Source organism: Oncorhynchus gorbuscha, linkage group LG21 (assembly GCF_021184085.1).
Source record: "Oncorhynchus gorbuscha isolate QuinsamMale2020 ecotype Even-year linkage group LG21, OgorEven_v1.0, whole genome shotgun sequence".
NCBI classification, from domain to species: domain Eukaryota; kingdom Metazoa; phylum Chordata; class Actinopteri; order Salmoniformes; family Salmonidae; genus Oncorhynchus; species Oncorhynchus gorbuscha.
This window is the reverse complement of record NC_060193.1, coordinates 51,121,123-51,135,694: the sequence shown is the minus strand read 5'-3', so window position 1 is coordinate 51,135,694 and position 14,572 is coordinate 51,121,123. Positions and strand designations below refer to the sequence as shown.

At 41.9% G+C, this 14,572-nt stretch overlaps 1 protein-coding gene across 1 annotated transcript; it reads right to left on the bottom strand.

Moving 5' to 3' along the window:
- Positions 1-861: 861 nt before the first annotated feature.
- LOC124008883 (cerebellin-4-like) lies at positions 862-4,763 on the bottom strand. The gene is made up of 7 exons (XM_046320479.1): positions 4,362-4,763; positions 4,206-4,268; positions 4,051-4,113; positions 3,845-3,886; positions 3,200-3,262; positions 2,775-2,903; positions 862-2,555 (listed from the first exon to the last, which is right to left on the bottom strand). The coding sequence occupies exons 1-7, from the start codon at positions 4,687-4,689 to the stop codon at positions 2,269-2,271; spliced, it is 975 nt and encodes a 324-aa protein (XP_046176435.1). The 5' UTR covers positions 4,690-4,763; the 3' UTR covers positions 862-2,268.
- Positions 4,764-14,572: the final 9,809 nt, after the last annotated feature.

The window sequence follows — 14,572 nt, the reverse complement described above, 5'->3', positions numbered from 1 at the left end:
AAAGTTGGGAGCACAGAATTGTTTAGAATGTCTTTAAATGCTGTAGTGTTAAGATTTCCTTTCACTGGAACTAAGGGGCCTAGCCCAAACCTTGAAAAACAGCCTCAAACCATTATTCCTCCTTCACCAAATTTTACAGTTGGCACTATACATTCGGGCAGGTAGTGTTCTCCTGGCAGCCGCAAAACTCAGATTCGTCTGTTGGACTGCCAGATGGTAAACCGCGATTCATCACTCCAGAGAACGTGTTTCTACTGCTCCAGAGTTCAATGGCGACGAGCTTTACACCACTCCAGCCGACGCTTGGCATTGCGATCTTAGGCTTGTGTGCGGCTGCTCAGCCATGGAAACCCATTTCATGAAGCTCCCGACGAACAGTTCTTCTGCTGACGTTGCTTACAGAGGCAGTTTGGAACTAGTTAGTGAGGACTTCAGCACTCTGCGGCCCCGTTCTGTGAGCTTGTGTGGCCTACCACTTAGCGGCTGAGCCGTTGTTACTCCTAGACATTTCCACTTCACAATAACAGCACTTACAGTTGACCAGGGCAGCTCTAGCAAGGCAGAAATTTCACGAACTGACTTATTGGAAAGGTGGCATCCTATGACGGTGCCACATTGGAAGTCACTGAGCTCTTCAGTAAGACAATTCTACTGCCAATGTTTGTCTAAGGAGATTGCATGGCTGTGTGCTTGATTTTATACACCTGTCACCAACAGATGTGGCTGAAGTAGATGAATCCACTAATCCACTGATCATATTGTGTCAGTCACATTAGATATTTAATTCATAAAGCCTTTGATTAAGCAGGGCCTTTTAGATCAAATTAAATCAAGCTTTATTTATACAGCACATTTCAGGCATAAATGCAACACTGCACTTCACAAGGAAAAACATTAATAAAAAAAAACTGAAATAAGAGGATAAAAAAAGCATAACAAAGACTGAACAACTAAAAAGATCTCTTTTAAATTATGTCCACAGTTTCAGCCCCCCTCAGGTTCTCTGGCAGGCTATTCCAGAGGTTGGGGGCATAACTAAAGGCTGCCTCTCCATACCTCTTGGTCCTAGGCTTTGGGGACAGAGGGCCTGAGGGACATACTCTGAAAGCAGGTCTGACATGTTTTAGGGTGCACAATTGTGGATTGATTTAAAAACCAATAAAATAATCTTAAAATTAATTCTGAAACTCACAGGCAGCCAGTACAGAGACCTTAAACCTGGTGTAATGTGTGCTCTCTGTCTGGTCTTGGTCAGTACCCGTGCTGCAGCGTTCTGTATGTTTTGCAGTTGACCAATGGCTTTCTTGGGTAGACCAGACAGGAGAGCATTGCAGTAGTCTGCTTGTAATAAAAGCATGGAAAGAGTTTCCCTGTATCAGCCTGAGAGAGAAACAGCCATACCTTGGAAATATTCCTCAGGTGGTAAAAAGCTATTTTGGTCACATTCCTAATGTGTGATTTGAAGTTGAGTTCAGAATATAAAATGACACCTAGGTTTTGTACCTGGTGTTTTATCTTTACTGCCCGTGAATTCAAATGTGAGCCAAATTCTCTGTAATAATTGGCTCCAATAATATGTACCTCAGTCTTGTCTTGATTTAGCTGGAGGAAGTTGTGAGCCATCCAAGTATTTAAACCACTAATACAGTCTACGAATTTATCTGTGGAGCTAAAATACTCTGGTGACACAGAAATGTTTCTGTGCGTAGCAGTGAAAATCAATTACGTGCTTTCTGATAACGCTGCCAAGGGGTTACATATACTGTATAAACTGAACAGTACCAGACCCAAAACGGAACCTTTCGGAACGCCACATGTGATGTCTTTTTTCTCTGAGTTCTGTTCACAAGCGGCGACAAAGATGAAGAGGCTGTTTTGTGTTGGTGTGGGAGGCCTTACCGTGGGGAGGTAGGGAGAGAGACACACACAGCCTGTTTAATGTCAACCTGAGTGTGCCTTGAACACCACTACTAGGACAAGCGCCGTTGTGTTAACAGTTAACACACTTTGACTTGGATCCTGGTCAAAGAGGGGTCTGGACTTCTTATCATGTCCATCAACACATGAACGTCACAACCTTTTACATTTTCAAATCAAATCAATCATTCATGTTTATGATTCTTATTATCTTATTTCCTTTTCTCTCTGCAATTCTAACTGTCAAAAATACAAGGAAAAGCCTGGACGGAGTGAAGGAGTCGCTTCACATCAATGATAGAAATAATCTGGATAATTGATTGATCTCAAACTCACACCAGAGTGCTCCCTTCACATAGGGAAGAGCAGGAAGCCACTGAAGGTGCTGTAGTTACTCGACTTTTCATCATAGAGCTCCTGATTCACTGGGAGACGCATGTAGACCACATCCCCGGCCTCCAGCTCTAGAGTCAACGCATTAGACAAGAACCTATTACGCCCATTGTCATTGTTCTGGTGATTGAACATGACACTCTTGTCGTTGTGGTAAATATAGGCATCTATGGACGGTGGACCCTTGAGACCCATGGCAGTGAATCTGATGTAGTAGAGTCCTCTCACTGGTGCTGTGAAGACACCTGCATCAGAGGAGAGTAAAATAAGTTAACAGACTGTCACAGACACTGTTAGCAACGCTGGAATAGCTGGTTGTCTACATGTTTTTATATGGGATAAAGATGACACAATCACAATGCATGTGTACACCTGTCTGATAGCAGATGTCTAATGTGAACATGATCTGATCCCAGATCACATTTGAATACAAGGTGAAAGTTTTTTTTGTGTGTGTTCTGTACCTGTATTTGGGTTGTAGGCCTTGCCGATGTTGGTGATGACCCTTCTGTATACTAGTGTGGTGATACTATTAAAGGGTCCTAAATATCCATCATTAGTCAAACCAGCAGAGAAGGCCACCTTTGGTCTGTCTATGAAAACAGAGGAGGGAATTCAAATTCACTGATTAAAGACAAAAACAAACATGTTAAATGCATAATATGAGCCTGATGAAGACAAAAATCACCTAAAAAAAACATGGAAATGAAATCCTAACAAAAGGTTTAAGTGAAAAGCAAAGATGCAATCTGCAACATTTATCATATTACAAACGCATTCGGCAATGAAGAAAAAAACAACACTGATTCGCCAACAGCCCAACAGCCATTCCATTAGATTACAAGCATGTGCAATTGCAGGCCTACAGTACATGCACCATGGAGTTTACCTGCATTCTCTCTCCTCAACTCCTCCACCATCCCCTCGCTGGCATTCAGTCTGGCCTCTAAGGCTACCATTACAAAAAGACAGAGTAGTCAACTGAAGCTTAAACTCTCTGTTTTAACCAGAAGGATTTCATATATGTGACTGAACTCAGGAAGGTGAGTTTATGTCCAATTTTCAAGATTGTCTTTCTTTTACATTTGATAAAAGTACAGACTCAGCTTCAAAATGGCATATAATATCATATAATTAAGATATGTTTCTTTGAAATTTGATAAACCTGTTTTTACATTTTGGAGACAAGTAGGAGGAAAAATGCCCTTTCTAGAGGGCTCTTTGTTTACGGCCATTCAGCATCGTTCACACCCTCTTAATCCTTCGCCCCATCCATCTTTTTAAGAATTCCCATGGAAACGAATGAGTCAGCATGGCATCTTCCTCCAGGAAGTAGTCTCTCTCTATTGTCCCCCTTCATTATCTCAAACATGAGATCCTGCCTTTCTCCCTACATAGCTCAGTGCTTTCCTCTTGACAAAACTAGGGTCATCATTTAACAGATCCCAGACATGTTTGTAATTAAGGCATATGACAGTTCACAGGAGTAGGAAATGGCAACAAACGCCTACGATCCGGGAATCCGGTCCTTTACCTGTGTTCCCATTCTCACTGTCTGTCGCTCTGGCCTCCAGGGCTAAAATGGCATGGGAAACAGCCATGAAAAGTGAGTTCATATGAGAAATATGCATAACTAACTGTCTATAAACAACTTCATAGACAATTTTACAAATACAGTTTTATTCGTGACCCTTTCTTTCTAATGAGAAACAACTGATGTTGGTGGACAAACTACATTACCTGCATTTATTCTCTTCAGCTCCTCCACCTCCCTTTCACTGGCACTCAGTCTGGCGCCCATGGCTAGAATTGTGGGAAGAAAGTAAGTTCATGATCCTCCTCTGAACTGACCTCATTATAACAAATTAATTTATATTACAAAACAGCCTTCTGACCTGTATTTTGTTCTTTCAAGTCCTCTACCTCCCTCTCGATGACACTCAGTCTGGCCCCCATAGCTGGATTTATGGGAGAGGGAAAAAAAACAATTCTCAAAAACATGTTGATCCTCCACTGAAATGACTTCTAAATTAACCAAATTCCATAAATACCAGCATTCTCACTCTCCAGTCTGGCCTCAGATCCTCTTCGCCATTTTTCTCTCCACCTTCTTTCCATCTTTTTCTCCATGTTCCTCATCTTCTTTCTCTGCTCCAAAATCATGGTTCCCAGGTTATCCACAACGTCTCTAAGCTCCTCTACCTCACCCCAGATATCAGGCGTTGTGATGGTCTGGCCGGTCGTCTGTTTGCTTGTCAACTCTGTATCTCCAGTCCCGCGGCTCTCCACCAAACTCTCTCTATCCCCTCCACTCTCTCCCTGAGCCCGTGTCCCAGACCGACAGAGCAGCAACACCAGCAGAGCTACAGCACCCCTCATTCTGAAACGACACCTCTTCAGAAATAACGCAGCCTGTGAGGCTCACTACAGGCAAAAAAAGTAGTGAAGCCTGAGAAGTGTTTCACATGTTTCTGACGTGATGTGTACAAAGTAACGTCAAGGATCCTGCTGAAGAATTCAAGGTGAGCTGACTGCCTTTTTAATCTGAGACACTGCAAGGTTGTGGGAGAACCTGTTATTTGGTTGAAGGTCTTTCTTTATCTCCATAAGGTACCGTGTGTTGATGTTTGTGTTTATCTATTTACATAATACTAATACTGTGACAGATCACACACAGTGAATGAATGCACACCGTAGACACACAGATTAACTGATTACACATTCACAAGTAACACAATCATGTTATAATGACATTTATTTTTACATTTTACAGTTATGCACACACGCACACACACATGCGCGCTCACACACACACACACACACACACACACACACACACACACACACACACACACACACACACACACACACACACACACACACACACACACACACACACACACACACACACACACACACACACACACACACACACACACACACACACACACACACACAAACTGTTGCATGCTGTTGAATCAATTGAGCAGCCCACAGAACAACCAGTAGTCAGTACTTCCCATTAATTTATTCAGTCATCTGTTCATTTGTTTTTTTATCTATATATTATACCATTAAATGTGTTGATTTAGGATGTTTTACAAGGAGCCTCACGGCTGGTATTCATACTGTAGTAGTAAGATGATATGCTCATCATAAATAAGCCTATAGGTGTGCTTGCGTTTGGAGTGTGTGTGTGTGTGTGTGCGTGTGTGTGTGTGTGTGTGTGTGTGTGTGTGTGTGTGTGTGTGTGTGTGTGTGTGTGTGTGTGTGTGTGTGTGTGTGTGTGTGTGTGTGTGTGTGTGTGTGTGTCCACTCGTTGGTACGTGTGTGTGCTCGTGTGCGTGTGTGTGTGTGTGTGTGTGTGTGTGTGTGTGTGTGTGTGTGTGTGTGTGTGTGTGTGTGTGTGTGTGTGTGTGTGTGTGTGTGTGTGTGTGTGTGTGTGTGTGTGTGTGTGTGTGTGTGTGTGTGTGTGTGTGTGTGTGTGTGTGTCCACTCGTTGGTACGTGTGTGTGCTCGTGTGCGTGTGTGTGTGTGTGTTCACGGAGAAGCTTTCGCTAGGATTGAAATAGGCAATCGATGAATAACCCAAAGCGTTGTTCTCCTGGACACACTGACTGACTAGCTGGTGGGGGAGAGGAGCTGAACAGTACTCAACAGCTCCACCTGGGGACTGACAGCCCCCTACCCCCAGTACGATGGAGATGCAGGAAAGAGAACGTTAGCAGCGCCTGAGGGGCTGTTGTGTTGGGAAACAAAATGCGGGGGAGACGATATTTGACCTTTGACCTGGACCATATATTCAGCTGATCTCTTCTACTTTGGAAGAATGGGAAATCAGTTGGTTCCATGTAATTGATATTGTCATATTCTTGTAGTGGTGCTTTTTGTATGAGGATATGTGGTAACCTGGTTAAATGTTAGGGATATGATACTGGTGATTGTTTTTTATGATGTGGCAAATAGCCAGGGCAAACCAAGACAGAGCAAGAGAGATGTGCTTGTATTCAAAATTACCAGTTATTTGAGTTTTGTCAGATTGATGCCAACTATTTCACTGTAAAAGAGAGGGAGAGAGAGAAAGTGTGTGTATGTATTTTCTAAGCAAAACTTTACAGCTGTGCACAGTAGCATATTTTTTTCAGTAAATTTCATCAGTATCACTATTCAAGGTCATTCAATTAGACATTTTAAACAGCAGAGTAATAATAGCATGATTTGTTAAGTATGTTTTTTTAATTGAACAGTTGGCTGTGGTGAGTGTAATAATACAGTAGTGAATAGGAGATGAACAAGGCTACTGAACAAAGCTACTGAATGAAGTTACTGAACAAGGTTACTGAATAAGGTTACTGAACAAGTCTACTGAATGAAGTTACTGAACAAGGTTACTGAATAAGGTTACTGAACAAGGCTACTGAATAAGGTTACTGAACAAGGCTACTGAATAAGGTTACTGAACAAGGCTACTGAATAAGGTTACTGAACAAGGCTACTGAATAAGGTTACTGAACAAGGCTACTGAATAAGGTTACTGAACAAGGCTACTGAATAAGGTTACTGAACAAGGCTACTGAATAAGGTTACTGAACAAGGCTACTGAATAAGGTTACTGAACAAGGCTACTGAATAAGGTTACTGAACAAGGCTACTGAATAAGGTTACTGAACAAGGCTACTGAATAAGGTTACTGAACAAGGCTACTGAATAAGGTTACTGAACAAGGCTACTGAATAAGGTTACTGAACAAGGCTACTGAATAAGGTTACTGAACAAGGCTACTGAATAAGGTTACTGAACAAGGCTACTGAATAAGGTTACTGAACAAGGCTACTGAATAAGGTTACTGAACAAGGCTACTGAATAAGGTTACTGAACAAGGCTACTGAATAAGGTTACTGAACAAGGATACTGTTTGTATAAACACTTTTCTGATTTATTTGGATTCAACACAAATAGTATACTCTTATTTAGATGCGGGTGAGATTCAACACAAATAGTATACTCTTATATAGATGTGGGTGAGATTCAACACAAATAGTATACTCTTATATAGATGCGGGTGAGATTCAACACAAATAGTATACTCTTATATAGATGCGGGTGAGATTCAACACAAATAGTATACTCTTATATAGATGCGGGTGAGATTCAACACAAATAGTATACTCTTATATAGATGCGGGTGAGATTCAACACAAATAGTATACTCTTATTTAGATGCGGGTGAGATTCTGCACAAATCAATGACTGCATCATACATTTCAACAATTATATTATTTTATACATATCAAATATCTGGATGTTCGGTATGAATGTACAAGTGGTCTGGTAAAAGAGAAAGTATGTTTCTAAATCACATTCACTTGTTTTGTGTGTGTAGATGACATAACGAACCAGAACTGACAATACCCTCTTGGCCCGGAATCGGGTGTCGGACTTGGCCGGAATCAAAATGAATGACTGCCCAGAATCGGCCCAAGTACATCGGCCCGTTTCCCTCTACCAGAATTCAGCCACTTTACCGGTATCTTACCAGAATCCACCCAGAAGCGGCCCAATGCAACTTTAATAAATGTAAACAAATGACCCAATTTAGTCATTTTAAATATTACTATTATACATTGTGTACATACAAATTATACCCATCCACAAAAAAACACATTTTCAGTTGGAGGAAACACCATACACCTGTGTGACCGTGTCAGCGTGCATGCACCTGGCCCGCCACGGGAGTCGCTACAGCGCGATGGGACCCGGCCGGCCAAACCCTCCCCTACTCGAAAGTCGCTGGGCCAATTGCGGCCCGGCACGCATCTCAAACCAGCATCTGAAGCAACGCAGTTTGCACTACGATGCAATGTTTTAGATCGCTGCGTCGCTCGGGAAGCTCCACCCACAAAGTTTTGAATGGTTATTAATTGCCTTGCACAAAGTATCAAAATACTAAAATACTACACAGGACTCTTACGTTTTTTTATTTAAATGTTAATTGTATTTTTTGATCACAGAAACAATGAGAAAATATGGAAAAATAAATAATGAAATGTTAATTATATAAAGCAGCCCGTGTAATCATCTGCCAGAGACTAGCCTCAATCGGCCCGACGCCCAAGTAATAATTTCGGATCAGACCACACCGGAATCAGTCCGAGCTCAATCCCCGCATCCTAGCCATAAGTAATACTGCCGAAGTCAGCTCAGACTCGGGCCACATGACGTCGGCCGAGTCTGACACTCAGCCGGAATCTGCCCAGATCCACTGTGCTAGCTGGGTAACCACCAACCCAAGTACAGTCTTGATAGAATGATGGTTATCTGCTTACTGCCACTAATAATCATTATATAACAACGATACAATACGGTTTGATAGGCCGTTTCCACCTGTCATTGTCTTCATTTTGCACTGTCTCCGAGACTGAGGGAAACATGTATTTTTGTAACAAATTATTTGTGTCAAATTATCCAAATTCAATTCGCTGACAAATTGATACAATTTCCCCTATGTATTTTCCATTGGCCTTTTCTTTGATTTTAATACCGGCCTCTAAAATAGTCAGATTGTGTAAATGATCAGATGAGGAAATGAATCAATCCATCCTGGTTTCACACAGAAAGTCATTTGATCTGTCACTAACTGTATACTTGGAGTCATTATAGTGGAATTATTAATTGTCTGTGATATTCATTCCGTCTAAACGTCCAAAATGATAGTGCAGTGTTATTCTATAACCAGTAGGGGGCACAGTAATCACTATTTAAGAGTCATGGTGGTGGAACAAAAACTCCCGAAATTGTTGACTGGGGTATAAAGGAAGAACATAATCATGACAGCACAGTTGGACATCTTCATCACTGTTTAGTATCAGATGGTCAGTATCTGTGTCCTCAACACTCACCTCAAAGAAGATGTTGGTGTAAACGGTTTTATTATTGCTGGAGAAGACTCAATTCAAATATGTTTATTGGGATTTGATGGAATGATATTTCATTTATTTATGATATTACATTAGATGTGTAGTTAGTGTTTATTTTTTCAACATTTTGTTGTTATCAATTTGATTCATTAAAAGCCGAATTGAAGAGTAGCTGCAAACACAACATGTGCTATGTCAATGTGCAAATGACACATCTTACAGTATGTGTGTATACCTCTAATGGTGGAATTTAAGATGGCTAAAGTTAATATTTCTATGACGTTACCTACGACTGCTCTCCTTGTTGTTCACCTGGAAGCTCCTATTACAGAATCACATCGATATTTTGCAACCATATTCAAAGCAACACAATTTTGCTCACCAGAGAAAACACACCAAGAATGTATTTCACATTTGACAACTGAATGAAAAACTTCATCATTCCACTTCATTCCATTGACAGAAATGATGGACGACAGGTAAAATATCCCAAATACAAAACATCTCATAAATATCTGACTGCTACTATTAATAATTCATTTCCTTTTTTTGATACAAAAAAAACAGAACAATAAGTGTAACAACAACAGGGATAATATATGCAGTAAAAAGCTCATTGTCTGACGGAGGAGTGGAGAGACCAGTGAAATGTGCACTGGAGTGAAACACGAGAGATCCCCGGAAAGGGTGAGGCTCAATGTCACTCTGCACGGAGCACAGGCAGCGCAGGCAGCACAGACAGACAGGCAGACAGGCAGGAAGCAAAACAAACCTCCCCCAGATGAGCCTAGCAGCTCAGTTAGAAGCATGATGACTGTGTTATGAGATAATGAAGAAAAAATACTTTGGCCAGTTGAAGATTTGCTCCATAGAAAGACATGTTATAAGCCTTGTAAAGAAAAATGATCGTAAAGGATGCTTATAACAAGATATAAAGCATTATAACTGCCTGCTTTAAGTAAAGTGTTACACATTTTCCCCAATAATCCAATGTATTTTCTTGAAGTGTGTTTGAGAGCATATTGGAGTGAAAATGTACAAGGTTACTTTGTGTTTCTTTGTGGTGTATGTACAGATGTGTTTATTCTATTTGCTGCATTTGTCCTTTGTATACCTGGGCTGTTGGTTGCTACACATCTTTCAATCTTAAACAAGTTGAGGCACAATACCTCCTTGCTTTAGATGACTTTGTGATGACCTTGTGATGCTTACCAAAAGGGTGTCCTTCGTCTGAAAGACTTATAGAAGAATGCTTGCCAACTTATTCTGTTCATGAAAGAAGAAGCACAACACATTACTGCCTTAGACCCTTTAGACAAACCTACTCGCTCATTCCACCTGAAGATAAACCATTAACCAAACCGAAACACATTGGTTTCTGGGAAATAAAGAGTGAACACATGGAGCTGCCATAAAAACCCTTTCACCTTTTCTGTTCCTTCTTTAGAATTACAATATGGTTGAAGCACAGCATTCACCTCTGTTCTTCCCGACAGCAAACATGTTAGTTGTTTACTTTGCTTCCCTGCAAGGCTTTCTCTCTCAAGGCTAAAACCGAAGCATACCTCAAGACCATGTCTTGGTTTCATGCTGTTGTGTAGCCAAAATTCCTCACCTTGGCCCTTGTTAATTGCATCAGGGCTCTCTCCGTCTAGATGTGCTCTGGGATGGGAGTCTCACAAGAGACAGGGCAGGTGTGACAGAACAACATTATAGTCCTATTGATGATCAGAATGCACTGGCCAGAGGGTGTGAGAAGCAGGCAGCACGTAGCTTTGAACTTAGCTTTGAACGGTGTCAGTCCGTGTTCCCTTTGTGCATGCGTTTCATTGTGCAGATAGGCACTAGTCGTATCTTTCATCTCGACGCCGTGCTCTTTGAGGTTGTAGTTAGTGGCGGAGGATGCGTGTGTGAGTGTGAGGAGACCAGTCTTTTTTTCCATTAGCAGGTGTACTCTGTTGGCCTGCCCTGCTCAGACTCTTTGTAAGAGCCTCCCCACTAGTTTAACCCTATCAATCGGGGTAAAGGAACTCGGGTATTAGCCACAATCACAGTTGACTCGCCCGTTATATCCGACTCCGTTTGACGTCACCAATCTGTGGAGGATGTTGTGTTTGTGGATTGGGCAAAACCTTACGTCTTTCACCCTAGTTTTTGTTGTCCACCGCTCTTATCGAAGCTCCCAACATGCTTGTAGCTGCAACAGTAGGAACTAAAGTAGTGTCAACACTGCTGCTGCTGTGATGACTCCAGGGTGAAGGTTGTTTGGAGGAAAGGAAGTGGAGCCCTTTGCTCCCTCTACTTGTTGACGTGAGAGGGAAATAATGTATGAAAAGGATCGTTTCAGAGCTTCAGCTCACCACTGCTGTGATTACCGCAGCACTGTTTCAGACAGCGTTTCAGTCACTGACCAAAAGAAAGCCTTTCATCATCAGACCACGTCATTTGTACTGTACCTGTTTGTTTGAGGGCAGAGATTGACTTATGGCACTTGAGTGATTTGTTTCACTTGTTGATTTGTGTGATTACATATCTTGCTACTCAGTGAGTGGTGCTAGACTTGTGTTTTCTCCCTGAGTCAATACAAAGGCTCAGTGGGCTGGCACAGTCTGAGAGCACACATACAACCTGAGTTTCATGATGTGTCAGTCACAGTGAGGAAGACTCCATCCTCACCGTCCTGTTCTCACGTTATTGTAATTGAATGTATACCTTATTGTGGCTGTAGTTCTAGGTTAAGTCAGAGCTTTTCCTTATACTCTGCCACGATTCAGGTTAGTGCTTGTATACCACATTGTCGTCTTTGTTCTCTCTTCTATTCCGTCTTTTATTGGGCGTCCAATAAGCTTCCACAATCCACGTTCAAGGCAACGCCTAAAGCAAATGTTCGACGGAACTGGTTTCAGGTTCCAAGGCTAGGTGACATCCAAGCTGTATTAGGTATGGTAGTTCAAGGTACTCATTCATATATCCTTATGTACATGTTCCTTATCCCCTTACACTGTGTATAAGACAGTAGTTTTGGAATTGTTAGTTAGATTACTTGTTGGTTATCACTGCATTGTCGGAACTAGAAGCACAAGCATTTCGCTACACTCGCATTAACATCTGCTAACCATGTGTATGTGACAAATAAAATTTGATTTGATTTGATTTGAGTATGTGCTGTATGGCCTATATATGGAATTGTTGATGTGCTGCAACAAACATTAATGGATTGAGTATGTCATGCAATGTGGTAAATGTACTATTTTATATACAGTATGTTCGCGAACACTTCTATTCAACCTGGTTCTTTGCTGGTTCTGGGGGAAAAAAGGTGAAAAATATTAATTCAAGGCATGATGCCTGGGTGTTATTAATTCAGAGCCACAGTGACAACTGAATAATACAATTTAATGAAATTTTTACATGGACTAAAAGTCAGAGTCCTTCCCTCATTAATTTTTAAGTCACTCTCAGGATTCAGGCTTTCCACAGTAATGACACCGGACACCTTTCCACGGGGCTGCATGGGAACATAGCACCCCCTCTCTTGTTCATATCATACGATCATAGACTTGAGGAAACATCTCTTTCTTTATTTAGTTTTCAATATGGTTAAATTCTGAAATGCATTTGATTCTCTCTCAATGAAATAGGCACGGTAATGGTTAAAGTAATGTTCCGTTTTTAAAAGGATTGGAATTATATATCTTTTTTCTTCTTTGAGGGATGGCCTGAGTATACAAAACATTAACAACACCTTCTCTCACCATGACATCGACTGGCAGGTGAATCCAGGTGAAAGCTATGATCCTTTACCAATGTCAGTGTAGATGAAGGGGAGGAGACCGGTTAAATGAGGACTTCTTATTACGCGCCTGGCCTAAAAATGGTGTTGTCATGGCTTACTTCCCCCCACGGACTTTGGTCTAGGAGTTTAACAAAGAGTTTCCCTCTGCCCAGATGGCAGAGCAACACGCAGAGAGAGAAATAGGACAAAGTGATCACTTTTCACCAAAACTCTGAGGATTATCAGGACAGACTTTCTACCCCCCCTCCCAACTCTCTCTCTCTCTCACACACCTCCCACTCTCATTCATTTTCACTCTCTCTCTCTCTCTCTCTCTCTCTCTCTCTCTCTCTCTCTCTCTCTCTCTCTCTCTCTCTCTCTCTCTCTCTCTCTCTCTCTCTCTCTCTCTCTCTCTCTCTCTCTCTCTCTCTCTCTCTCTCTCTCTCTCTCTCTCTCTCTCTCTCTCTCTCTCTCTCTCTCTCTCTCTCTCTCTCTCTCTCTCTCTCTCTCTCTCTCCCTCTCTCTCTCTCTCTCTCTCTCTCTCTCTCTCTCTCTCTCTCTCTCTCTCTCTCTCTCTCTCTCTCTCTTTCTCTCACTCTCTCTCTCTTTCTCTCTCTCTCTCTCTCTCTCTCTCTCTCTCTCTCTCTCTCTCTCTCTCTCTCTCTCTCTCTCTCTCTCTCTCTTCTCGGCATCGCTAGTCAATAAAACGCTAACTAGAAAAGGGGTCACTGATGGGAGGATCAATCCGACTAGCCCCCCTGTGGCTTCCCCATCTCTCCTTGGTATCCTGCGTTGTCTCCATTGTGGCCCAGGCCCAGTATGTAGCCTAGTCTAAGCTGAGTGAAAGAAGCCCCAATGTGCTGTGACCCTGGTGGAGAATGGATCCGCGGAGGTAGATGTGCAGTAATCGAGGTAGTGCATGGACAGTATCCTCTGTGGTATTGTGTGTCCTATGTTTGCTTCTCAAACACCGTCATCAAGAAGTCCAGACTCAGGGAATGATGGGAAGATACTCATTGAATTGACATCTTTAGAACATTTGATGATTGTCGCATCATGTAAAAGGCGTTGAAGGCTTTCGCTGGACGACAATGACAAAGAAAAACGTTGAAGGGGACAGTTTTAATGTATCATATTATTGGAAAGCAAAGGGGCGACATGCTTACTGGTAAATTATTTTGTGTCACTCAGTTCCCGTCATGAGATAATACGCACCAGGTGAAATAACGTGTCTGTTCTTTGGCAGCATCCCGCCAGGCGCACTGTTCTCTGGCAATATCCTCGCGTCTCCTACGATTCAGCGTCCTGACATGTTTCTAGCTAAATGCATCCCAACACTTTACAAATACATCCAATTCTGCGACAGAACATTTTTGTTCTCCATTCAGTGTCACAACCGTCAAGTGGAGTTGCCATAAGAATATGTCGTAAAAAGATCAGAGATTTCGCACCTGTCCATTTGTGTAAGAGAAAATATGCTCTGGAATTGTTTTCCTGCACATTTGGACACATATCAAAAACAAACAAACAAACAAACAAACAGAAAGGATGTCTGTGAAAAGCATTTGAA

What these genes read in the sequence shown, in the direction of transcription:
- LOC124008883 (XM_046320479.1), bottom strand. Translation starts at nt 4,689, where the DNA reads ATGAGGGGTGCTGTAGCTCTGCTGGTGTTGCTGCTCTGTCGGTCTGGG. An exon ending in GCTGAAGAGAATAAATGCAG is followed by an intron (nt 3,887 to 4,050) that starts GTAATGTAGTTT and finishes ATGCCATTTTAG; the next exon opens with CCCTGGAGGCCAGAGCGACA. An exon ending in GGCCTACAACCCAAATACAG is followed by an intron (nt 2,556 to 2,774) that starts GTACAGAACACA and finishes CCTCTGATGCAG; the next exon opens with GTGTCTTCACAGCACCAGTG.